Source organism: Chlorella variabilis, assembly GCF_000147415.1.
Source record: "Chlorella variabilis unplaced genomic scaffold CHLNCscaffold_26, whole genome shotgun sequence".
NCBI lineage: Eukaryota > Viridiplantae > Chlorophyta > Trebouxiophyceae > Chlorellales > Chlorellaceae > Chlorella > Chlorella variabilis.
The window spans coordinates 94,816-117,121 of NW_005435062.1; the positions used below are offsets into that span (position 1 = coordinate 94,816).

A 22,306-nucleotide genomic window follows, 5' to 3' on the forward strand; every position below is an offset into this window, starting at 1 on the left:
TGAGCTTGCTCATGTGGACCATGTTGTGGAAGCCTGCTATGCTGTTTAGCGCAGACCGCTGCATCACATGCAGGCAGGTTGTATTGCTGTAGCTGGGTCACCCATACAATGGTGATGCACAAGCAGCAATGTCCTGCTCACCGAGTCTGCTCGGTAAGCAGCAACGCCGTCATGGATGAGCCGCGCATTGGAAGCCAGAGCCGCCATGAACATGTCCTCCTTAGTGGAGTATTGCACTGAATCCTGTCCTGTATCAGTGAATACATGTCCATCCCTGCTTTGCTCACAGCACAATGCATGGACAGCATGGACAAAGCAGTTGCACCTGTCCCTTAACGGCCAGAGACTGCTCACCCTTGGTGCCGCCTTCCAAGAACACAATTTCAATCGCGTTGCCCAGGAAATGGCTGGCCAGATTGGTGTCCTTCAGATTCAGCCCATGCAGGATGTCTGCAGAGCATAGCATCAGGCAGCCTGGCATGTGCAGTGCAGGCTTCCCCATCCTTGACCATCAACCTACCTGCGGTGACAGTAAACATCTGTGGCTTGGTGGGAACCAGCGGGCGGCCGCGTAAGTCATTCATCATCGTGAAAAGCATGGCTTGGACAGCATCGGCGGTGCTCACTTGGTAGCCGCCGCCGGCGGCTGCAACAGTGGTTGTAAAGCTTGCGGCCCATGCTGTTGGCTACCACCCTTCCATTCCCATCATCCAACCACCCCAACATTACAGCACAAGCCCAACCTATTGTGGCGGCCTTCACTCGGGCGACTACTTGCTGTGGCAGATACAAGGTGTGCACATCCCAGCGGCTGGTGAGCGAGCGATGCATTTGCAGAGGTGTGGACAGCCGCTGCTTCAAAGTCATGTGGATGTTTGGCTCCCAGGATACAGGCTTTGGCTCCCAACCCTGACCCACACTGCAGATCAGCAAGAGGGTGCATGCACACGAGAGAGCATGCGATCAACATGGGCAGTGTGGTATGCACAACACGCCTGCACAGGTCGACCTGGCAATGCATTTAGTTGGCTCACTCTTCTGCCAGCGCCCTCTTCAGATGGTCGGGGGAATGGAACAGCGTGCTGTCTGCCCGAAGAGGTTTGCCACTCACAGGTTGCCCAGTTGCCAGCGCCCTGACAATGCATCGTTGCAATTAACTTGAGCATCTGTCGTGGCTTCTTCTATGCCCTGGGCAGGTAGTGATGCAAAATCAGGGGCGATATCCTCGTTACCTGTAGTGATCTGATAGGCGTGCGGCCAGCTTGATGCCGCGGCCAGCATCCGCAATTGTGTGCCAACAGCTTGTGCTCAGCACCTGCCCGTCGGCCAGATTGGTCAGCCTGCATCAGGCTCCAAAAGCAAGACAGAGGGCACTTACTATGACGGCTGCAAGCTGCATGTTCTCGACGCGCCCAATTATGACTGGTGCTCATGGGTGGGCCGCAGGGCGTGCCCACCTGATCCTGACCGGGGCCTGGTCGCCACGCCGTGCTGCTGCGGGATCCAGGGGCTGGTCATAGAAAGCCATTGGGGCATTGCTCAGGGTGGTGCCATTAGACAACTGGGACCAGGTGTGAGGCCCCACATCTTCCAGCCTGCGGGGTGTTATGATTTCAAAATTGACGCTGTGCCACTGTAGCATCCATGGCGGGGTGGTGCGCCCGCCGGCGCACAGGCAGGCGATGATCTCCCTACGGTTTGTACCTGATGTTGTGCGCTCTGGCGGTGGCAAACTCCACCCCCTCATTGGTGCAGTCTATGACTGAGTCGATGAAGCGGCTGCCACTGCCCAGCACCCGACCGCGCCCGGCCAGGTGCGGCACCTCGCTCAGCACGCCCTGGATGGCGTGCTTGAGCAGGTTCGACTGCAAGTTGTGGCCCTTGAAGAAGTAGGTGAAGTTGAATCCAGCATATTGGTACATCTGGTCCACCACTCCTGGCTGCACTCAAAACAGGGCACAGCAGCAGATGGACGCTCAGCAGCCAGAAGGGCGGCAGGCACCCACGGTGCAGAGTATCCAAAGGCCGACCCCCTCCGAGCCAGCTACACCTTGAAGATGCGGGCCTCCAGGGGTGTCTGCTGCACCGCCCTGACCATCTCTGTGCCCGTCTGGCAGGCCTGCCGCATCCACTCGTGGTCTGCCAACGTCAGCAGGCGGTCGGCTGTGGCGCCGGCGGACACCGCCTGGCGTTCCTGGCTGCGCAGCGCATGCTGGGCCAGCCTCCACACGCTTTGTAAAGCGTTTGCTCTGCAGTGTGGCAGAAACCGCCGGTTAGGAGCGATGGTGGGCGGAGTCATCACCGATGGTACCGTGCGTTCATCGCCGTGGGTCCCTGTAGTTTACCCGTGCGCGCGCGGCCGGACCGCGCTCATGCTTCAGCTGGCCCGAAGGCTTGCGGGGCAGTAGGCGGTCTGGTGCAAGCACGGCAGTCGGTTACAACTAGCAGGTGAACGCGGGACAGCCTGAATAAGCCCGTCGATGCATGCACAATAAGCTATTTGAATGGCGGATTTGTCCATGACTTTAAAAACATGCACAAGGCGCCAGCGCCCTGGGTGTCCCATGCATGCGCCCTTTTTGTTAAAACTATTTACAGACCCAGTCTGATCTGAACCTTCAAGATAACAAACAGGCAATGTACCAGATCTATAAGGCCAGATTTGGTAGTTGTACTGAAGCGGTTCCATTGCCCGCATTACGGCGTTTTCCATGCAAGGCCACATCGGTGGCTATGGCGCAGCTTCCTTCATCATCTCCCTTCCGATCAACAGTCGGCGAATCTCTGCAGCAGCACGCCGTATTGCAGGGTCGGCCCTACAGCTGCATTGCATTTGGATCCCGCCAGCGCGCTGTCCTCACCGGAAGTGCCCGCCCCAATCTCGTACAGCTTGGCATCTCGTAGCAGCCGCCCAGTGGGGTATTCATTGATGTAGCTGCAAAGGGTGTGGCGCAGCGCTGTGCCATCAGGTAGTGCATCTGTCCCCTTGTCAAAGTTCCAACAGCAAGTTGAGGTATCTCAAACGCACCCATTGCCGCCATACAGCTGGATGGCATGCAGCGCCATCCTGGTGGCATTCTCCGCGGCAAACAGGATGACCGCTGCACAGTCTTTGCGATTAATACGGCCTGCAGCCAAAAGGTTTGGGCCAAGAATGACGCATTCCAATGGGCACGCAGCTGGCTGGATGGAGTAACTGTCGGGTGTGTAGGTGGTGGGCCAACCACTAGCTCGCCGCCGGCACCTGCGTCTGCGGCGGCGGCCACGCTGTACAGGTAGCTGCGGGTGGCTTCGGTGGCGGTGTACATGTCTGCCAGCTTAGCTTGAGTCATCTGGAAGTCGCCCAGCCTGTGCCCAAACTGCTTGCGCTCAACGCAGTAGGGAAGTGTGACATCCAGGCATGCCTGTACAACAGCAGCGGGTGAACGTCGAAGGCAGGCGGAACCTTGCATCAAATAAGCAACAGCCCTGCCAGCTGCTTGGAGTAGCGGCTTGTGGTCTTGCCACCCAGCAGAGCCATCAGCTGCTTCGTGCCTGCAAGATGCCCAGTGGTCCACCGGCAAACACCAGGCGCTCCACATCCAGCCCGCTCATAATCATGTAGACGCCCTTAAGATGGAAGACCGGTGGTGCCACTTAAGCAGGCACTGACAGGTGTAACGGCGGCCCTTGGATTTCAGGCATACACTTGTCAAGACTGCTGCCCCTCACCTTATTCTCCTGCCCCAGAACATTTTCAGCCGGTACTTCGCAGTTCTCAAAGAGCAACTCGCAGGTGTCGCTGCCCCGCATTCCCAGCTTATCCAACTTCTGTGCAGTGCTGAAACCCTGCATCCATAACGGTGCCAGTCAGCAGTGGTTGTCAGCCCAGCCAATAGAATGCAGCCGCAACAAGCGCCAGCACCGCGGCCTCTTGCCTTCATTCCCTTTTCCACAATAAAGCCTGTGATCCCATGCTTTCCAGCATTTGGATCCGTCTTGGCATACACTATAAGGGTGTCTGCAACGATGCAGGCAGCCTTGCAGGTGGCGAGGATCAGTCAGGTGAAGGTGAGGATCAGCTAGCTGTTTAACTGACTGCGTTACCTGCAATAGGTCCGTTCGTGATCCTGGGCGGCGCAGTTGTCAACATACGAGGCGGGGCGGGGGCGGGGGTGGGTGGTTAGGAGGGCGGGTGCATGCGGCCAGGCGCGCAGGAGGCGTGGAGCGCCGCCAGCCAGCCACCCCACCCGTGCACCCACCCCACCCCACCCCACCCCGCCCCGCCCACCACATTTTGTTGCCATTCAACACGTAATGGTCCCCCTTTTTATCTGCAACAGAATCAAACAAGTGAGGAAAATGACCAGGAGTCATGCTGCGTGATGAACCGCACCTGCTTTGCAGCGCATGCTGACGACGTCACTGCCAGAGTTGGGCTCAGACATGGCGATAGAGGCCACATGCTCGCCTGTTGCAGGGTGGAAGGGCAACGAGGCGTTGCGTCAGAGTATCAGGAAAAGGCGGGCTCGGGCACTGACGGCAGTAGACCACCTGTCAGCAGCATGGGCAGATACTTTTCCCGCTGTCTCTGGTTGCCGTGGCGAGACAGGGCATGGATAGCGACGCTGCTGTTGACGGCATAGGACAGCCCAACTGCATTCACAGGGCGAACGTGGGACCATGCTGAGAAACGCTAATTTGGCTGAGGCCCCTGCATCTGGGGCTCCCTTCATTTGGGACCCGGATGCGCCTCACGTGCCCCAGAGGCGCGGCTGATCTCCTCCATGGCAATGGCGTGGTGCAGGTAGCCCATCCCAAGCCCTCCCTGCTCTTGAGGTACAGTGATGCCTGGGTGCGCGTGGGCAGGGAGCGGGAAGGCCATGAGCGATGTGCGGGCACGCATGTTGCCAGAACTTTAGCACTCGCATACCAAGCAAGCCAAGCTCACCATGCAGGCCCCACTCGCCCGCCTTGCGCCAAAACTCAAACTCAGGGGGGAAGGCATTGAGCCTGTCAATTTCTGCTGCATGCGGCGCAAGGAAGTCTTGAGCAAACGTGCGCATGTCCTCTCTGAATGCTGCCACCTCGTCGGCAGGGGGAGTAGTGGGCGCCGCGCCCGCCAGCGCTGGCTCCGCGGACAGCCCCCGAACGCCCAACAGCGCAAGGACGCCCTGCCCCAGGCTCCTGGCGCACTGGTTGGTGGCCAGCGCGGCGGTGGCATGGCACAGCATGGTTGATAGAAGGAGGGGTGGCTGCTTTGGGGCGCTTGAGTGCCTACGGCTAGTGCGCGCCTTTCAGCGCAGCAGAAGCCGGGCCGAACGCCGTAAACAATCGTGGCGCAAGTTAGAGCCGCGTAGGTTAAAGCAGGAGACGAATGGACAGATTTCCATTTTTTTTTCAAAATTGGAATTGTTAAACCGTAAGTGCGTTTGAACTGCTGGTACTGTGCATTCCTAAAGCCCACCATGGGGTGGCCCCCGGGGCTTCCCGCGCACCCATGGCTGTGGCTGTCCCAGCCTGTGGGCGTCCCGCAGGGCTCTGGTGTCCACCTATCGCTTCTCAACACAGCTAGAGCTGTGTTGGGGGCCGTTAGGCCCGTCGCAGCGTGGCACCGCCAGCAGGGAAGGAGATGGCCAGCAGCGGAGCGCTCTCTGCGGCATTTTGCGCTAGATGAGCCGCTATTGAAGCTCGCAGGAGCTCCCGGTAAGCCAGAAAGGCTGTATATATCGAGGCAGATGGCGCACTAACTAACTAATTTCAGGCCCAGCTGGACCCCCTAGTTGAAACGCACCCTAAAACTAAATAATTGCGATGCTGAGATGCGCGGTGTCTACATTACGGCTGGCATTGATGAGAAGAGATGAGCCACATGGCGCCGCCCGCGCCAGGCGGGCTGCCTTTTGCATGATGATGACAAATTTGTTTCTCCCCTCGCTGCTCTCTCCTCCTGCAAGCCTTATCCCAACTGCGGCCCAAGTTGGGCAGCTCCTGGTAGCGGGACCTTCATACGGGTGGCGCTTGCAGGGGGGTCCCAGCTCCGCAGCAACTATCGGCAGGTGACAGGCGAATGGGTGCCGGGCACCCTCATATAATCGATTTTAAGAGAGAGTAGAGCCGGGGGGTGCCAGCAGGTTTGTTTCTTCGTTCGCCTGCTCTTTGCCGCGATCAAAACGTGGTGGACGAATGAGAACTTTTTAACTGCAACTGGCGACCTAAGTGGGGGCCTGCCAAAAGTGCCGCTCGCCGCCACCGCCGCCAGCGAGGCATACCTCCAGCAAGCTGCACACGACAGAACCAAACACTCCTTAACTGTACCTCTACAGATTGGCTAGAGGGAGTCCTGGAAGACGCTGTTCTTGCTAGCCATGCATCGTTGCCCGGGGCACAGGGTCTTGCGTCGAGTGTTTGAAAACCCAACAGGGCCATGTTGCCTTGCAGGATATGTGGGTCCCTCTTGTTGGCGCGGCCTCAGTGATAAGCCTGATGGGCTATGTGTCCCTTCGCATCCATCTCGCTGACCAACATGAGCGGTCACACCGGCGGCAGCTTCAAGAGGCCCGAGCGAAAGGTGGGCTTGTTTGCCGGCACGGTTTGCAGCAGATTGCGCCCTACAGGAGATGCATTTTGTTTTGGGCTGGATTGCAGGCACGACGCGATCATCTGTCCTGCCCACCAATGCACGACGCGTCTTGAGAAGGCTGCTAAAGCAATGACCAGTGCAAACTTGGCAACACTATCCCGGAACAATGATTCAACCACAATTTGAGCTGACATTGTCGACCCTTTCATGCTACACTGTTTGCTTCCCTCTCACGTGCAAAGGCGCTCATCACTTGAGCGTCGGCGCAGTTGTAGGCCCGCACTCTAGGACCCCTGCTGCTCTCAGCCATGTGGGCAGCACTGGCAAAAGCGGGTGTGCGCCATCTCCCCGGGCTGTTCCCATCCGCTGAGAAGGCAGAACAGGCGGCGACAGCTGGTGTACTGCGGTATCAATCTTCTGCACACGGCGAGGGGCCCAGTGGCAATGCTGGGCGACCCCCCAGCAAGGGACACCAGCGGCAGCGAGACCTGCACCAATGCGTTTCTGGTGCACGGCAGGAGCCACAGGAGCAGCAGCAACAACCACCGATCTCGAGCCCCAAGCAGCAGCAGCAGAATAGGCAAGCGCCATGCAATTCACGCAAAGAGCAGCAGCAGGCGCCTTCACACCCACAGCAGCACAAACTGCTGCCGGAAGAAAATGCAAGCGCCACGGCCAATGTGCCGCTTCGTCAGGGGCACCCGTGGCAAAGTGGGGCCAGCTGCCACACCCGACGCAGCTGGCCAGCAGTAAGCGGCAGTACGAGCTGAAGCTGATGTTTAACAAAAAGAGAACGCTCGCTCGGCGCTTTTGTAAACTCCATGTTATATCCTCCAGGGCATAAGCTACTGGGGTGTCGGATGTCAGCGCAAGCCTTTTTTTAGAAGTAGCGGCCGATGAGTCTCGCTGCACTGCTCACAATGTCGAAGCCCCGGGGCTTTGCTGTTTTCAGCACGCTGTCCAGTTGCAAGTGCTGGATATAGCGGCCACCAAGCGCACCGTCCAGCTCCTGGTCACACAGCTGCAGGAAGAGCAGCAGCACCTGCAGCAGCGCGGTGCTGCCTGAGGCGGCATACATGTTCTCGCCCGCCACAACGAGCGAGAAGAGTGGCTGCTGCGTGCCCAGCTGCAGCCCCACCACGGCAGCGCCCTGCACGCAGAGCATGGGGTGCAAACGTGCACGGGTGCATGACACGAGAGTGCAACAAACTGGCCCGTTCACCAACAACCCGCGCCATACACACACATACCTTGGGCCCAGTCACGGGTGGACGCGCTGGCAGCAAACCCACATATCCATCCACCGGCTTGCTAGGCAGCTTGCCTGCAAAGGTAGTCATCACATGGTCGTGAACGAGCGGTCAGCGACAATAGCGCTGCAGGGTGCAAGATGGAAAAAAGGCTTGCTGCCACAGACGCCACCACCTTTACAAACCTAGGTAGAGCGTGCCGCTGAGGCCGCTGATGGCGGTGGCATCACCCTGCACGCCCACCTCCAGGCAGCAAGGCGAGCGCTTGCTGAGCCATGCAAGCATAGCCGTCCCGAAGACATCAGAGCAACTTATGGCGCGACATGCAGTTGCCACACACGAACGCAGCACCAGCGCACCTGTGGGAAGAGCCACTGCGGCGCTGCCAAAAAGGCGGCAAAGAGGTAGAATACCAGTGCTGAGTCGGTGGGCAGCTCAGGGCTCCAGGGCTTGCCATTCCACTCGCCGCCCCGGTTCCACTCGAATGCTGCCAGGCAGCTGCCCTCTGCACGCGTGAAGCACAGTGGCGCCGAGCAGCCAAATGTATTGGGGAAGCCGGCGGCGCACTAGGAAGCGAGTCCTCTGAGGTGGCAGACAAGCCCAGCATGCAGAGCTGATGCCAGGCACCTGCCAGCTCGCAGATGCGGGCCACGATGTAGCCCTGCGGTGTGGGCGGCAGCAATCCAGGCGGGTACTCGCCCCGCAACAACGCTGATAGCCGCTGGTAGGCATTCACGGCCTGAAGGAGGCAGCGCAGGCCAGCGGATGCTTTGACGACGCAGAGGCAGGGATGCACCAGCTCTCTTTGGGATGACAAAACACAATGGCTTTCCGCAGTGCAACTACTGCCATGCCGCGGTAAGGATTGCAGCGCATTCACACGCAGAGCTGGATAGGCCAGCTGTCCCAGGTTCACCTCCAGGCAAGCATTGGCTTCCACAGGAGGCTGCAGGCTGCCCAGCGATCGCATGCGCGCCAGCAGCTGCTCCCGCATCTGGGCAACCACCAGCTCATCATCGGCATGATTGCGCTGCTGGCCTGCGGAAGCGGAATGGAGCATCAGAGGGCAGCTCAAGAGCACCCCCCCAACTCAAAGCCAGGAGAAGCGAGAATTAGGAGGCAGAACGAAGTGGCAGCATAAACGCACCGCCCTGGCCCTCCAACGGCTGCAGTTGCACTCCCTGCCACCCGATGCGCGCCGCCGTCTCGATGACACTAGTGTGCGCGTTATCAACAGCATTCACAAGAGGCTTCAGCACCTTGGCGGCCATCCATTCCCGCAGCCGCTCCATGCCATGCTGCAGAAAGAAGTGTGTGTGTGTGGTTAGGGGGTCTGGGGCGCACAGCAACACAAAGAGGTCCGTTTATGCAACCTCTCGCTCACCTCAATTGAGCGTTCGTTCATGTGCAAGCGCTCCAACACCGCTCGCTTGCTCTCCAGTGTGGATGGCCCCACTTTGCCGTCAGTGGCCACCGGTACTGCTGCTTTGCCCTTGGGCACCGCAGAGGGCCTGCAGCCGCGAGCACAAGTGTGCCAAATGGTTGGCACCGCAGCCCGCCTTGCGCCGCCAGCCAGCTTGCAGTGTGCCGACGTTGCGGTGAGCAGATAATGCCGAAACTGATGCACAACTTGCAAAGTGGAGGGCGACAGGTCTCGCTGCGCACCTGTACACCGGCGCAGGGCCCAGGGATGGCGAACTGGAGCCCAGCCGAACAACCGAAGGGGCTGGGACGAAGCCCGGCTCGGCCTGCTGCTGCAATACTGCTGGGGAAACTGTGCCCTCGTCAAACTCATCCTGCAAAGCATCGACAGCATATACATTTTAAACCCTCCCGCTAAAAGCGCCTTGCTGGGTCATGCTTGTCCAACATCCGCCTGCAATCTTGTTAAGCGCCTCGTGCTCACCAGCACGCGGAGCAGCTGCTCAGGCGTGGTGATGAAGCGGCCGCCATAGGGGCTGGCCCTGCTGTTGCTGGCCGGTGCGGCTGGTGGGCTGGCCTCCCGGGCGGCTGCCGGCAAGCCCACTATCGTGCTGCGCAGCGGCGGGCCTAGCGGTGTGTGCGCCTTGGTTGCGGGCGCCATGCCCTGTGCTGCTGGAGCTGCGGGCTTGGACGCCGGCAGCCCGGCCACCAGGCTGTGCAATCCAGCTGCAAACAGCAGCGCCGACAAGGCTTGCAGCGCAAGCCCTGCACACGAGCGGCAGCGGGGGTGGCGGGTTTGCGGTAGCCAGGGTGGGGAGCTGTGGCGGCTAGCGCTGCACAGGGGTCGGCCTGCGGCTCGATGCTGCTACGTGCCCTTCACCTACCTGGCAGTGACGTTCCCAGCAGGAGGCTGCAGGCTGGCGTGGGGGCTCGTGAGACGTCAAGTGAGTGATCGGCGTGCACAAGCATGAGCATAGGGACTGGCTGCCCGTAATGCACCTACCTCCATCGCGACAGCAGCAGGCACACCAGGCCAACCAGCAGAAGGCAACCAGCTGCAGGGCCTTTGGCAGCTGCCTTCTGCTGCAGGGCTGCGGGGATTACGTTCCAAGCTGCCATCACACGCTGAATACTGTCCATCGAGCGTTCAATGGACACCTGACTCTGCCAAAGTACAGCACTACGTCCGCGCTCGGCCGATTTCTCTCTGCATGTTCTTTCTGCTGCTGCTTCTTTCATAGTAGCCCAATTCTTGGTGCGCGAACATGGCACGGACGAAGAAGAAACAGCAGGCGGTGCCTGCCCCAGCACCGGGCAGTCGTGATGAGGCGGCCACGAGTTATGGCACGCAGCAGCTTCCAGATGCCCTGGAATTGGCCAGAACTAGAGTGTTGTGCGGCCCAGATGTCAATATACATGTGGGTGTGCGGCACAGACTGGTGTCCAGGAAGACGAGGGAGCTCTGTTTGCATTTGCATATGCATCAAGTATGCACGCGGGGTTGCACAAGCCTTGCGCGCACCCCGCCGCCGTCACCGCTGCCGCCCTGCAGACTACCAGCACGATCGCGGCCAGCCAGTGGGCAAGCCTGGGCGTGGATGCCGCATTTGACCTAGAGAAATTTAAAAAGGGGTTCCAGGTTGACATCACACGCTACGAGGGCTATGACATGGAGTTTGAGATGAAGGGCGTGAGCTGCGCGGTGCGTGCTGCTTAGCAATGAGGCTATTGTCGTTAGCCTGGCGGGCCAGCGCATCGGTCACTGGACAGCAGGCGTACCGGTGGTGGCCCGACGTTCAGCCGCCCAGGGGCCACCGCGATAGAAAACCCGCGCCTCCTCATGCACCCGTGCAGTTGGCCAACTCGCTGCGCCGCATCATGATTTCTGAAGCGCCCACCATGGCCATTGAGCACGTGTACATTGTGAACAACACGTCAGTCATACAGGACGAAGTGCTGAGCCACCGCCTGGGCCTGATCCCGCTCAAAGTTGACCCGCGCCTGTTCCAGTACAAGGTGGGCATTTGTGTCGAGGTTGGGAGCGGCAAGGGTCGAGTGGTGTGGTGTGTGTGTGTGCGTGGTGGTAGTGAGGGGGGGTGGCTGCGCCGGGGGTCAACTGGACTGAATGGAGCCCTGCCGGGTGCTCCCTCGCTGCATGTGCAGGCCAAGGAGGACGCCCCCAGCGAGCAGAACACGATTGTGCTGAAGCTCAAGGTGGAGTGCCGGCGGCTACCCAACAGCGGCATGGAGAATGACAAGGTGTACTCGCGGGACCTGCAGGTCAGGCGGGGCTGGCTGGTTCTTGCAACAGGACGCTAATGCTTGCTGGTTGGTGTGCGCTGGGATTCATGAAATTGCTGATCAGGCAGCTATTGTGCTGGGCAGGGCGGCACACTGATGCGCCTGGTACTCCTTAACGGCACCTTGGACGCTGTTTGGCAGAAGGATAGCAGTTGGCTAGCCTGCACTGCCCAACCCCTGCGTTGTCGCAGTGGCTGCCAGAGGGGAGTGAGATGCCGGACGAGACGTCGTGCCGCTTCGCTAGCAGCCAGGCAGCCCTGGTTCCAGAGGACGTGCGACCGGTGCACGACGACATCCTCATTGCCAAGCTGCGGCCAGGGCAGGCCATCGAGCTGGAGTGCCACTGCATCAAGGGTGCGAGCTGATGCATTATCATTTTCTGATACTCCACTCCTCGGCAGTTGCGATTCGTGCCGGCTTCCCGCTGGCTTGGCTCCTGGCTACCCCTTGTGTTCACCCTGCTGCCCGCCGCCTCGGCACGCCGCCGGGCTGCCGCAGGTGTGGGCGATGACCACGCCAAGTGGTCGCCGGTGGCGACCACGTGGTATCGTCTCATGCCAGAAGTGGTGCTGCTGCAGCAGCCGCGGGGGAAGATAGCGGAGGAGCTTGTAGAGCAGCTGCCGGGGCTGTTGCAGCTATTGGGCAGCGGCGACCACGCGACGGTTGTGGTGGGGGACGCGTGGCAGCACGACAAACTCTTGGAGAAGGTGGGATGGCAGGCCGTGCAGTTTGTGCTGGGGTGCGTGTGTCGACAAGGTGGGAACAGAACGTCAGCTGCCTGGCGCCACATCTTCCGCCGCCCTCTGTTGGCTGCCCCTGGTGTCATGTCGCTTGGCATCAAGCTTGCGCCGCCTGTGCCACAGGTTCGGCGACTGTCTGGCGAGGAGCGGTACATGCCATATCTGCAGCTGCGCAAGATCAAGGACCACTTCATTTTCACAATAGAGTCTACGGGAGCGTGGCGGCCGCACGAGCTGTTCAAATACGCGGTGCAGCTCATGGTCAGCAAGTGTGACAAGGTGCTGGAAGGGCTGCAGGCCTTCCCAGCCCGCTCTTTCAAGACTTGATGCCTGCGTGCTGTGCGTCTGAAATGTGAAGAGTGGCGTACAGCCCATCTGCGCTGCACTGCATGCTGCGCTGTCTATGCTGCGCAGTGGTGTGTAATGCTGCACCCGGCCTGCTGACCTCAGAGAACCTTCGGTATTCAGAATATGTGCTCAGCCTAGGCACCCGCCCGTGCACGTTCAAGTGCGCTAAACAACCATTCCCAAGGAACCTCCCATCCCAGTCCTTCACGCCTTGTTACTACAGCGATGGCTTCGGCTAAGCGACGGTGAGTGATTGGACCCCAACCGCAATGGTGTTTGCTGTCTAGCGGCAACCTCGGCCCCCGATGGTCACACGCGGCCTTTAACGCTTTCAGCAGCTTTGGCCCTCGAGGACCTGCAGCCTGGCACTGGGCGTGTGGAGGATCATGTGGCACCTGCTGCGGCACATCTGTGTGGCCCTCCAGCGCACACTCGGCCGGAAGGTGTTCACAGTCGGCAAAGCCGCCGACTGGCCGCAATCGGCGGCGGACCACGAGTGGATGCGGCAGGCCTGCCAGACGGGCACGGAGATGGTCAGGGCCGTGCAAGAGGCAGCCCCCGAGGCCCGCATCTTCAAGGTGATCCAAGGGGAAAGCCTTGAGTTAGCTACGGTGCCTGGCGGCCTCCCACCCCACCGCCACAGAACATCTCAAATTATTGCTCCCGCATTTCACTTGCAGCCGGCTCCAGTAGACCAGATGTATCAGGGCGCAGCCGTCAGCTTCACCTACTTCTTTAAAGATCACAATCTCCAGCCAGACCTGCTCAAGCGTGCGCTGCAACGCGTGCTGGGCGAGCTGCCGCACCTGGCGGGGCGGGGGCGGGTGCTGGGCAGAGGCAACCGCCTCATCGACTCGGTAATCGAGTGCACCAATGAGGGGGTCGTAGTTGCCACTGCCAGCGCCCGAAACATCAGGTGTGCGGAGCTTGCGTTGGTAGCGCTTGCATGTCCATGGCTGCTCTCTATCTGCAGCTGCAACTCCCCCCTACATGTACACCTTCTCTGTCACAGGCTCCTGGACGTGGGACCACACACCTGGGCTACTCTGCACAGCGGGTGCTCTCTCGAAGACTCCCCCATGCCTTTCTATGGTCAGCCCCTGGATGCTGCTGCAGTCACCAACGGCAAAGAGGCGCCGATGCAGATCAGGTGGGTGCAATGCAGGCAACTGGCTGGTAACCCCGCACCAAACTGCACTCCGTTGCTTGACTCTGCAGGTTGACTGACCTGGCTGATGGGCAAGTGCTGTGCATCAGCTGCTGGCACGCAGCAGTGGATGCTGGCAGCGGCATAAAGCTTGCCAAGCGGCTGTCGCAACATTACAGGTGCCAAGCCGACCGGCTTGCATAAACCATGAACCGATGAGGCTGAGCACAACATGGCGTTCCCATGATGTCTTGCATTGTTTTGAATCATGGGGCGTGCAGGGCTCTATCGACTGGACAGGTTGTGGCCGGTCAGGCCCTCAAGGCGGGGAGCATGCTGCTGCATTCTCCTGCTGACCTCATGGAGGCGCTGGCAGACGAGTGAGTGCTGCTATGATGTGGTGGGGTGGGTGGGTGTTGGGATGAGTAGGTGTTTGAGGGGCTGACAAGCAAGGAGACTCCTCCCCCTTTGGCATTGCAGTGTCAGCAGCCCCTGGGAGCCCAACCCTGTGTCCACACGGATGTCTTTGAAGCAATGGCTGTCTGCACCATTCCTGATCTACCGTACTATCAAGAGCCGCTGGGATGTGCACATGATCTACTTGCCGGGAGAGGTGGTTGCACGGGTGAAGGCTGCTACCATTGGTATGTCGCCGCATCCTTGATTGCATTCAATCTACCTACCCTGCTGGAATGTGGCCCACCTGCCAAGCATGGAAATGCATCTTGCTGCCAGCAGCTGCAGGCGGATTCCAGATCAGCACTAACGATGCTGTCCAGGCCATGATATTCACTCTGTACAATGACCTTCGCGGCAAGCCACTTGTGCCCACCAGCCCGCAGATGTTCACCGTCACAGCGGGTAGGTCTGTGCATAGGTATGGACCACCTGTGCACTGTTGGCAAGGCACTGTTGACAAGGCCATTTACCATAATGCTGCAGACATTCTTCACGGACGCAATCTCAAGGACACCATGCTGCCTGATCAGTACTTTGGCAATGCCGTGGAAGTTGTGTTCCTGGAGGGCGGCGTGAAGGGTGCGTTTGAGGGCCCCCCATCGGGTTTGCAGCGCTGCTGAAGCCTGATGCAGGTTGCCTGCTTCAATAGGCCAATTTGCAACGAATGGAGCGCCTTTGCAGGCTTGGAACCGGCACAGTTTTCCAACCAGCAGGACATGTTTCTGGCAGCGCTGGCAGCCAATGCTCGACGTGTGCGCGAGGGCATTTCTGCCTATAGAGCAGACTGGGTGAGAGAGAGACATGCGCTTGCTTGCATATCCCTGCTTGGCCTGGATTCTGCCTCGTGCATCACAGCCAATGCGACGCTGCCGTATTTGCCGTAGCGACCTGCTCTTGACACGATGGCAACCTATCACAACATGGTGCGCATACACAAGCTGTCGGTAGCTGCCAACTTCATAGTGAAGGGGGCAGAGCAAAAGTGTGCGTCAGCAAGCTGCATCACCAAGTTCCCCATCCAGGAGGTGAGATTGAATGTGGGAATTTATTGAATGTTTTTTTTGTTTTTGGGTGTGTGTGTGGGGGGGGGGACCACTCAAGAGAGAAATAAATAAAAAAGGTGATCACAAGACGCACACAGCTTCTGCGATGTGGGGGGCACATGCAGGTGGACTTCGGTAGCGGTGCGCCACTTCATATGCAGGTCCACCTCCGTCCTTGGTGCGACTGGTGGTACATCTACCATGCTGCTGCCGGCATTGATGATGGCGAGGGGATGCTTATGCGTGCGGTTGTCGAGCAAGGCATGGCACAGAAGCTTAAGAAGCACCACCTTTGGAAAGGTTTGGCAGCAGGGGCACAGCTGGCGCTGGCAGGCGAGCGTGTACGTCCCTTTGGAGGACAGCCTGGCCGGCTCGATGCAGGGAATAAGTAGGCGCAAACGCTCAGAAGGAGAGTTTACAACTGCATTTCCCAGCAGTGCATTCGATTGGTATTTAAGCCGTGCAGCCTGGTGGCAGTTACTCAGATTGCTCTCAAGCACATTCCCGAGCAGTGGCTGCCAGCCAATCTTGTAATGATGGCACACATTTATTTACACAGCGAGGGTGCATCTTGCTGTGACCTGCTGCAATTGATGTGAAAACACAGGGCAACATCAGCGGGTGGTGTCGACAATCAGCTTGACGGATACCACGCAGCCCCAGCTGCGGGTTGTATGCCGCTGGCGATGATACCAGCATTGGCCCAAGAGTCCCCTTGCGGCAGCACAACAGGCCGCCCCGTGCTGAGAGAGCGCTGGACATCTGGCTGTGGTCGAGGCAGCTGCTGCTGCGTCTGGGGCGCCTTGCGCTGCTGCTCCTGCTGCGCCGCGGCCACCTTATTGCCACACACTCGAACAAAGAACTGACGCCTGCACACTGCGCGAACCTGCAGAACAAGGCAAACATGCTTGATTTTCGCCATTGCTCGTAATGAAGAAGAACATGTGCAAAGAAAATTCGTGTTGCATGGGAAAAAACGCAGGCGCTTTTCCGCCGAGTTGCACCTGTTTCAGGTATGCATCCGCCTCGATGGTGCCTTGATTCAACGCCTTGTCCAGAGCATACAACGCATCCTCCAGCGCCAAGTCCTGCGCCTGCACCTCCAGTGCCTGCTGCGACAGTGGGTCTGCGGCTGCAGGCAAAGCAGGGGGGCAGAAAGTCGGTGCTTAAAATCTGCACTTGGAACTAGCCTTGCAAGGGTGTGGATGGCTTGCAAGGGGTGTGGTGCCTATGGTCACGGCAGAGTGCACGCTGGGCGAGCGCCAACCCTACCTGAGATCACAGAATCGGGGTCCAGCTGCGAGGGGTCGTCTGCCGCCTTTGCCAAATGTTCATTCTCTGCCAGCCACCTGTAACAAAAAATTTAATGACACAGGTGTGCCAAAAAAGCAGCAAGCACTTGTGGCGCAGCAATGCAATGCACATGTGCGTTTGCCGACCTATCCAAGTGCGCGCTGCTGGCTGCCAGCTCCTGGCTCAATTTATCCAGGGCCACCCGCTCAGCCTGCACGACATAGAATGACAAAAGAAGCAATAAAAGAACAGCAGCAGCATGCCGGAAGGAGACCCGCGGAAGGCAGGACACCATCCGGCACACCTGCAGTGTTGCAACCTCTGACTGTAGCTGCTCGCCGCGCTGCCTCAAAGTGCCCTGCAGCTCAAGCTGCGCCTTGGCCTGCCCCGCAGTCTGCTGCATAACGGCCGTCAAGCTGGCATGCAGACGCTTGTTAAGAGCGGCCAGGGCGGCGGTGTGAAAGGCTGCTGCCAGCTTGGCAGAAGTATTCTCCTTGGGAGGCTGCGGCTGGGCCATGGGTGGCTGCTGCTGCAATACTGGCTGCTGCTGCTTCTGTGCTTCCGAGGCTGCCATCATAGCTGCCCACACACTCTCAAACCCGCCAGCCGTAGCAACATTGGCAGCAGGTCCCTTCGCCGGTGCCACCGGGTTTCTTCCCCGTTGCCCTGGCTAAGTTAAACAATTTGCCAACAGACGGGAAGCCAAAAGAGGGCCCCGTTTGCCCCAAGGGTTGGTGCCGTTGAAAATGGCCCAAGGCCGCCTCAGCCCCTACACGGCTGCTGCCAGTGCCGCCATTGGGGTGCAACAGGGGTGGCCTAGGCGGTTGTCCTCCTTTTGCGGCTGCCAAGTTGCCGCTGCTGCCGGCATTCCAGTTCTTGGGCTTTGAGAAAAGGGGAGGGTCGCCCCCAAAATGCATGGACATATCCTGCATGCCAGCACCCAATGATGGGTAAGCACCCGTCAGTCGTCACCGACAATGAACGAGAAGAAGACAAAGCGGGCATCGCCATCCTGCGCCTAGAAGGATTTTCCATCCACTCCTCAATGACTGTCAGCAGACCTGTGCCATGTCTCGCAGGTTGGAGGATGGGTACTGCCACTGCCCGATGTACGGAGTGTGCACCAGCCCTGCAACAGCAAGCGTGGTGACAAACATGCATGAGGGAAGGTCGCAGCGGAGGGGTGCATGTGCAGCCTGGCACTCTCGACAGGCAGCGGCGTCGCCAGTCAGAAGGGGCCTAACCCCGCAGCGCTGCCGCACCTGAGGCATCCACAAAGCTGTGGCGTGGCTTGATGACCATGTCGGGGGTGGGCACCACATAGGCCATGGGCGCAGCCAGCGGGTACTGCTCAGGCAGCCAGATAGCCACAGGGATGTTGTACTTGTGTGCCTGGTAGTACATGGGCAAGGTGCCCTCTGCCAGCAGCAGCTGCACGGTCCTGCAAGGTGGCATGGCGAGTCGGGGAGCACATGACAGGTGAGATGGGCGCCAGGGCGGCGTAGGAGGCTGTGTGCTGCGGCACGGTGCACCTGCCATCGGTGTGCACGTAGTTTCGGGACTTGACATGCAGGGAGGGCAGGTCCTGCACAGCGCAGCAGCGGAGGAGTGGGTGCAGTGCACGTTGCCGATGGGGCGATCGGAGTGCAACAAAAAACGTCATGCGGGGTGGCTTACCGTGACCAGGTCTGTCATGTGCTGCTGCACCAGGAACTTGAACTCTTGGGCATACGGCATTGCAGAGTTGGGCCCCAGGGCCTCCGACAGCACTGCTGCTGCATTCTGTGGCATTTTATGCCAGGGGTAGCCACCAGCTTGAGCTCTGGAGCCCAGAGCAGGGCTAAAAGTGTGCACGCCGTGGGGAACGCGGTCGGGCTTCTCTCGACCCGTTCACCGCCTCATGGCAGGACAGCGGGGAAAGCGTGGCTTTGTTGATGTTCCCGCGAGCCCGAATGTGGGCGCAGCGAAAGGTTGATTCGCTGGCGGTAGGGCGCTGACTATGGAGGAGTAGGGCCAGGATTGAACTTGAAATTTACCACGCGAGTGTTATAACAGCAAAGTCGACCCTACACGGCGGTGCCAACGCAAGCGGGACGTGGGCGGGACGGCCAATGCCCGCACGCAATGAAAGGACAGAGAGGAGCGTGTGTAGCTGAGCGCACATCCGCACAGGCGCGTCACTGTGCCCGAGCGGGCCAGTATACGCCTTCAGTGGCTCTCCACACTGTGTGCCTACCCTTGCTACCCTTGATGGCATACACCTGCGGCAGGGAGGGCGGCAGCAGGTCAACGCTGTGCAGGTAGCAGGTCAAGCGTCAGTCAAGCGCTGGACCGACCTCTGTGTGCCCAGGGATGGGGCGCTGATATTTAACGCCATGGTTGCTCAGAAAGGCCCCTGTGTCCTTGTGCACAAAGCGCACCGCCGCATCGCGCTGCCATTGCTTGGCACCGTCGTCCCATTCCACACGCCACATGTCGCCCGTGTCAGTGGTAGCGTCATCGCCGAAGCAGCTGACCTGCACGCGCGGAGGAGTGAACACAGAACTGGCTGGGGCACAAAAACAGGGGAGATTGTGACAACCCTGTAGGCACTGCCTTGCAGGGAAGCCAGACCGAGAGACCAGCCAAGAGCTGCCCCGCCTGCTCACCTCCTGGTTGTTTGAGAGGGGGGACACAAAGAGGTGGCTGTGCAGCCAGCGGCGTGTGCCGATGTGTTGCAGCTTGATCGCCTGGCCCTTTGTAATGGGGGTTCCTTGTAGGCACTACAAGCAGCAGGCGGCATTAGCACACCGCTGGGGCTGCGTCCACAGCCCGGGGCTGCGTCCACCTGGAGGCAGGCAAGCTCGCTGGCACCCATCCAAGCCTTCCGCCAACACAGACAGGCGGGTGACGGCCCACTCACCCCCCCAGAACGCACAACCCAGAGGCTGTTTGCAGAGTCGCGCTCCGGGAAGCCGGTTACAGACTGCTGACCGCTGCCTCGACCGTAGCCGTAGCTGACCTCGTGTGAGTGCAGCAGGTGCCGCGTGGTGTCCGCTTCCAGCTTGATTGTGCTCCCACAGGTCACCTGCTCGCGCAGGGAAAGGGCGGACGTTCCCGCTTCCGCGCGCGCCAAAATGGGGGCGGCGGGATGTGGCGGCAGCCCCCCAGGGTGCAAGTGCTCGACATTCTCCCAGTGCAGGCGCTGCCTGCCCTGCGATTGGAGGAGCTCTGGGCCTGAACATGCGAGCTCGTGATACTCAGCGCACCAGCACCAGCGGCTCATCCAAATCATCTTCGTCTCCTGCTGCGTGCCATGCCGCCAACAGAACGCAGCACGCTGCTATCGCGAGGGCCCGGTGCCGCATCTGCACAGGTGGTCTCCACTCCTGATAGTAAGCTGCTCGGCACCGTGCGGGAAAGCACAGGGTCTGGAAGAAAAAGAAAAATGACCCGAGGGTGACTTATGATGTGCCGGCAGCGCGGCGCAGCGCGGTCAGCCTGCCGGATTACTAGTACCACCATTCAGCATGATTGACTGATACTGGAGCAGTTTCAACTGATACTGGAGCTGGGAGGTCAGGTTCTTCCGTTCAATCCTGACCTTGCAGTTGCACTCGAGCATGTGCCGAACAATTGTCAGCACCGTGCAGGCGGCCCTGCGGGCGCCGACCCCGCACCGGGCCAGTGCAGCAGCCACCGTGCCAGTGACCAGCCCTGAGTGCGACACCCCCACAGGATAGTAATGCACCAAGCACCCCTGAATCACGCAAGGAAGGTACGGCAACGGGAAGGTACCCACCCCACGGCCCGCACAGTTGCGATTTCTAAAAACTAAAAATGGTTGTATGGTCACATCAAGATCACAAAAATCCAAGGTCATTTAAGAGGGGTCAGTACAGGAAGCTGAACAGTCGCACGCAGCCATCGGCGCCACAGCTCACCAAGCCTTCTTCGCACACCGCCAACCCCGACACAGCGAGCGGATGGGCCCCTTTCGGCGTCCCCCCGGCCTGTGTTAGCGGGTTTCCACCATCGTGTGACGACCGCCCGCTGCCACCTCTGGTTGGGCCAGAGCTGCACATCGTGGCCAGACGCGAGTCACGCATGCAATCACATGGTCACGTGTTTTAAGCAACATTCAGCGGCAAGCGCCAGCAAGCATGGCCACCGTTTGCACCTTGAACCCTTACCTATGATGCGCGCCCTCAATGCTCTGGAGCAGCCGGCCATCTGCGCCACGCCATAATCGCACCGCGCCATCAGCCCCCGCTGTGGCTACCAGCGCAGTGCCTCCGCCCAAGGGCGTTCCGCCAGTGGCGCTGCTGCTGGGGATGGCGTCAATGGCCCGCACCGCACCCCGAGATGCCTTGACGCTCCATAGCAGACGAGGTCCTGCACCCGCCGTGCGAGTAAAAACCGTGTGAGTAGAGGTCAGGGACGTCGAAATGCTAAGGCAGTGTGGCCGTCAACGTTGCAAGCTGATGCATGACATGCCTCACCGGCGCTGCCTCCCATCATGCGCAGGTCAGTGCAGGACAGGCCGCCTTCGCCATCCCCAGCGGCCAGCAGCCAGCCTCCAGGCAACATAGAAACTGCTGTCACGGTGGACTGCAGGGGCCGATGACGCTTACTTTGCCTGTCAGTAAACAAGCTGGGCGGTTTACTGACAACAAGCGGAGCAAGGTTTCAGGCTCAGACCCCAATCCTTAATCGAGCCAGGTCAAGATCGCCCACCTGGTGATGTGATAGCCTGCCAACGCAGCTAGTCGCTGTTGGTGCCATGGTGTCCCATACGCTTAAGTTGCTGCTGCCGCTGCTGCCTATGCCGCTTGCCAGGCAGCGCCCGCCCACCACCAGCACGCTGCTGCTGCCTCCAACAAAGTCCACAGCGCACCCCTGCTTGCTCAAAGCCTAAACAATGGGCATAGGCGATGCAGCCAGAGTCAGTTAAGACAATTCAAACTGCTGTGAATGACATGGACTGCACCGGATTGGACAGCACTTTCGGCAGTGCACACCTGGTGCCACCACTCAGCACAGCCATGTCCATCCCCGTCGGCAAGCCTGCACATTGCAGCAACGCCCATTCATTGATGGAGCGGCATCTTCTTCGCCACCACAAACAAGTGACGGGGGTTTGCAAACTGCGTGCGGGCACCTTGGCAGGTAATAGGAGAACGCTACTAGCTGTGACTTGCCTGGTGGGTGCATCCAGGCGCCACGTGGCCACCACACCGCCCTCTCCGACAGCTGCAAAGCGCTCGCCGCTTGGAGCAAAGCGCACAGCAGTGGCCTTGCCCCAGTTGGCCAGCCTGCAACAATGGCCAAAAGCTGGGTAGGTGATGCTGAAGCCAAGCCCCTCCCTTCTACACATAAAGCCAACGGCGGCCCATCATAAACACACATACTTGGGTGCGACAGACGACTGTTTGAAGCTACGACTAAAGGATAGCAGGCCACTGAACGTTGTGCTGATGTTGGCCAGGTCAGAACCAGGGACTGTGGAGGTACAACAAATGTGATGTCAATAACATGAACCCATTATGCAATTGCAGGCACAGGCAGGGCCACATCACCAGGAGTGTAGGTAGCCAAAGCATTCTGCTCTCCAAACTGCCATAGGTGCAGCCGCCCACTGCTGCAGCCGCTCAGGTACCTGCAACAGTGAAAGCATGTCTCTACGCTGCAAGAACTTGAATTTGCACATGTACTTCAACCCCAGGATCAAGTCAAGCTTGTAAGCTCCCCAACTGCAGCTC

The 22,306-nt window shown here is 59.5% G+C and overlaps 7 protein-coding genes across 7 annotated transcripts; 2 read left to right on the forward strand and 5 right to left on the reverse strand.

Moving 5' to 3' along the window:
* Positions 1-2,573: 2,573 nt before the first annotated feature.
* CHLNCDRAFT_56353 (hypothetical protein) lies at positions 2,574-5,741 on the reverse strand. Its single transcript, XM_005843869.1, has 13 exons — positions 4,931-5,741; positions 4,738-4,830; positions 4,534-4,635; positions 4,376-4,450; positions 4,271-4,313; positions 4,087-4,109; positions 3,936-4,000; positions 3,712-3,828; positions 3,535-3,609; positions 3,245-3,404; positions 3,029-3,128; positions 2,862-2,935; positions 2,574-2,784 (listed from the first exon to the last, which is right to left on the reverse strand). The coding sequence occupies exons 1-13, from the start codon at positions 5,211-5,213 to the stop codon at positions 2,732-2,734; spliced, it is 1,263 nt and encodes a 420-aa protein (XP_005843931.1). The 5' UTR covers positions 5,214-5,741; the 3' UTR covers positions 2,574-2,731.
* Positions 5,742-6,864: 1,123 nt separating this feature from the next.
* Positions 6,865-10,243, reverse strand: CHLNCDRAFT_54824 (hypothetical protein; the record flags this gene model as incomplete). Its single annotated transcript, XM_005843870.1, has 12 exons — positions 6,865-7,050; positions 7,605-7,712; positions 7,813-7,886; positions 7,998-8,055; positions 8,172-8,317; positions 8,440-8,551; positions 8,729-8,850; positions 8,960-9,110; positions 9,197-9,323; positions 9,478-9,608; positions 9,719-9,999; positions 10,234-10,243. The coding sequence occupies 12 exons, from the start codon at positions 10,241-10,243 to the stop codon at positions 6,865-6,867; spliced, it is 1,506 nt and encodes a 501-aa protein (XP_005843932.1).
* A 256-nt stretch (positions 10,244-10,499) lies between these two features.
* Positions 10,500-12,602, forward strand: CHLNCDRAFT_27642 (hypothetical protein; the record flags this gene model as incomplete). Its single annotated transcript, XM_005843792.1, has 8 exons — positions 10,500-10,652; positions 10,787-10,936; positions 11,089-11,250; positions 11,398-11,514; positions 11,727-11,889; positions 12,034-12,214; positions 12,255-12,291; positions 12,420-12,602. 8 exons carry the CDS (start codon positions 10,500-10,502, stop codon positions 12,600-12,602), a joined length of 1,146 nt encoding a protein of 381 aa, XP_005843854.1.
* A 246-nt stretch (positions 12,603-12,848) lies between these two features.
* CHLNCDRAFT_139681 (hypothetical protein) lies at positions 12,849-15,113 on the forward strand (the record flags this gene model as incomplete). Its single annotated transcript, XM_005843793.1, has 9 exons — positions 12,849-12,868; positions 12,985-13,201; positions 13,304-13,541; positions 13,740-13,773; positions 14,052-14,150; positions 14,251-14,414; positions 14,515-14,631; positions 14,713-14,808; positions 15,085-15,113. 9 exons carry the CDS (start codon positions 12,849-12,851, stop codon positions 15,111-15,113), a joined length of 1,014 nt encoding a protein of 337 aa, XP_005843855.1.
* Positions 15,114-15,886: 773 nt separating this feature from the next.
* Positions 15,887-17,139, reverse strand: CHLNCDRAFT_139682 (hypothetical protein; the record flags this gene model as incomplete). Its single annotated transcript, XM_005843871.1, has 6 exons — positions 15,887-15,910; positions 16,033-16,158; positions 16,277-16,404; positions 16,545-16,621; positions 16,712-16,776; positions 16,870-17,139. The coding sequence occupies 6 exons, from the start codon at positions 17,137-17,139 to the stop codon at positions 15,887-15,889; spliced, it is 690 nt and encodes a 229-aa protein (XP_005843933.1).
* Positions 17,140-17,617: 478 nt separating this feature from the next.
* On the reverse strand, positions 17,618-18,356 carry CHLNCDRAFT_139683 (hypothetical protein; the record flags this gene model as incomplete). The annotated part of the gene is made up of 4 exons (XM_005843872.1): positions 17,618-17,694; positions 17,828-18,006; positions 18,098-18,150; positions 18,243-18,356. The coding sequence occupies 4 exons, from the start codon at positions 18,354-18,356 to the stop codon at positions 17,618-17,620; spliced, it is 423 nt and encodes a 140-aa protein (XP_005843934.1).
* Positions 18,357-18,586: 230 nt separating this feature from the next.
* CHLNCDRAFT_32836 (hypothetical protein) lies at positions 18,587-19,970 on the reverse strand. The gene is made up of 4 exons (XM_005843873.1): positions 19,468-19,970; positions 19,214-19,327; positions 18,902-19,081; positions 18,587-18,826 (listed from the first exon to the last, which is right to left on the reverse strand). The coding sequence occupies exons 1-4, from the start codon at positions 19,837-19,839 to the stop codon at positions 18,743-18,745; spliced, it is 750 nt and encodes a 249-aa protein (XP_005843935.1). The 5' UTR covers positions 19,840-19,970; the 3' UTR covers positions 18,587-18,742.
* Positions 19,971-22,306: the final 2,336 nt, after the last annotated feature.

Excerpts from the sequence above, each read along its gene's own strand:
- CHLNCDRAFT_32836 (XM_005843873.1), bottom strand. The coding sequence starts at position 19,839 with ATGATTTGGATGAGCCGCTGGTGCTGGTGCGCTGAGTATCACGAGCTC. Across the intron at positions 19,082-19,213 it reads CCCTCTCAAACAACCAGGAG|GTCAGCTGCTTCGGCGATGA; the intron begins GTGAGCAGGCGG and ends CCGCGCGTGCAG. Across the intron at positions 18,827-18,901 it reads CCATCCCTGGGCACACAGAG|GTGTATGCCATCAAGGGTAG; the intron begins GTCGGTCCAGCG and ends TCCCTGCCGCAG.
- CHLNCDRAFT_56353 (XM_005843869.1), bottom strand. The coding sequence starts at position 5,213 with ATGCTGTGCCATGCCACCGCCGCGCTGGCCACCAACCAGTGCGCCAGG. Across the intron at positions 4,110-4,270 it reads TTGAATGGCAACAAAATGTG|GATCACGAACGGACCTATTG; the intron begins GTGGGCGGGGCG and ends TGCGCCGCCCAG. Across the intron at positions 3,405-3,534 it reads GACCACTGGGCATCTTGCAG|GCATGCCTGGATGTCACACT; the intron begins GCACGAAGCAGC and ends GCTGTTGTACAG.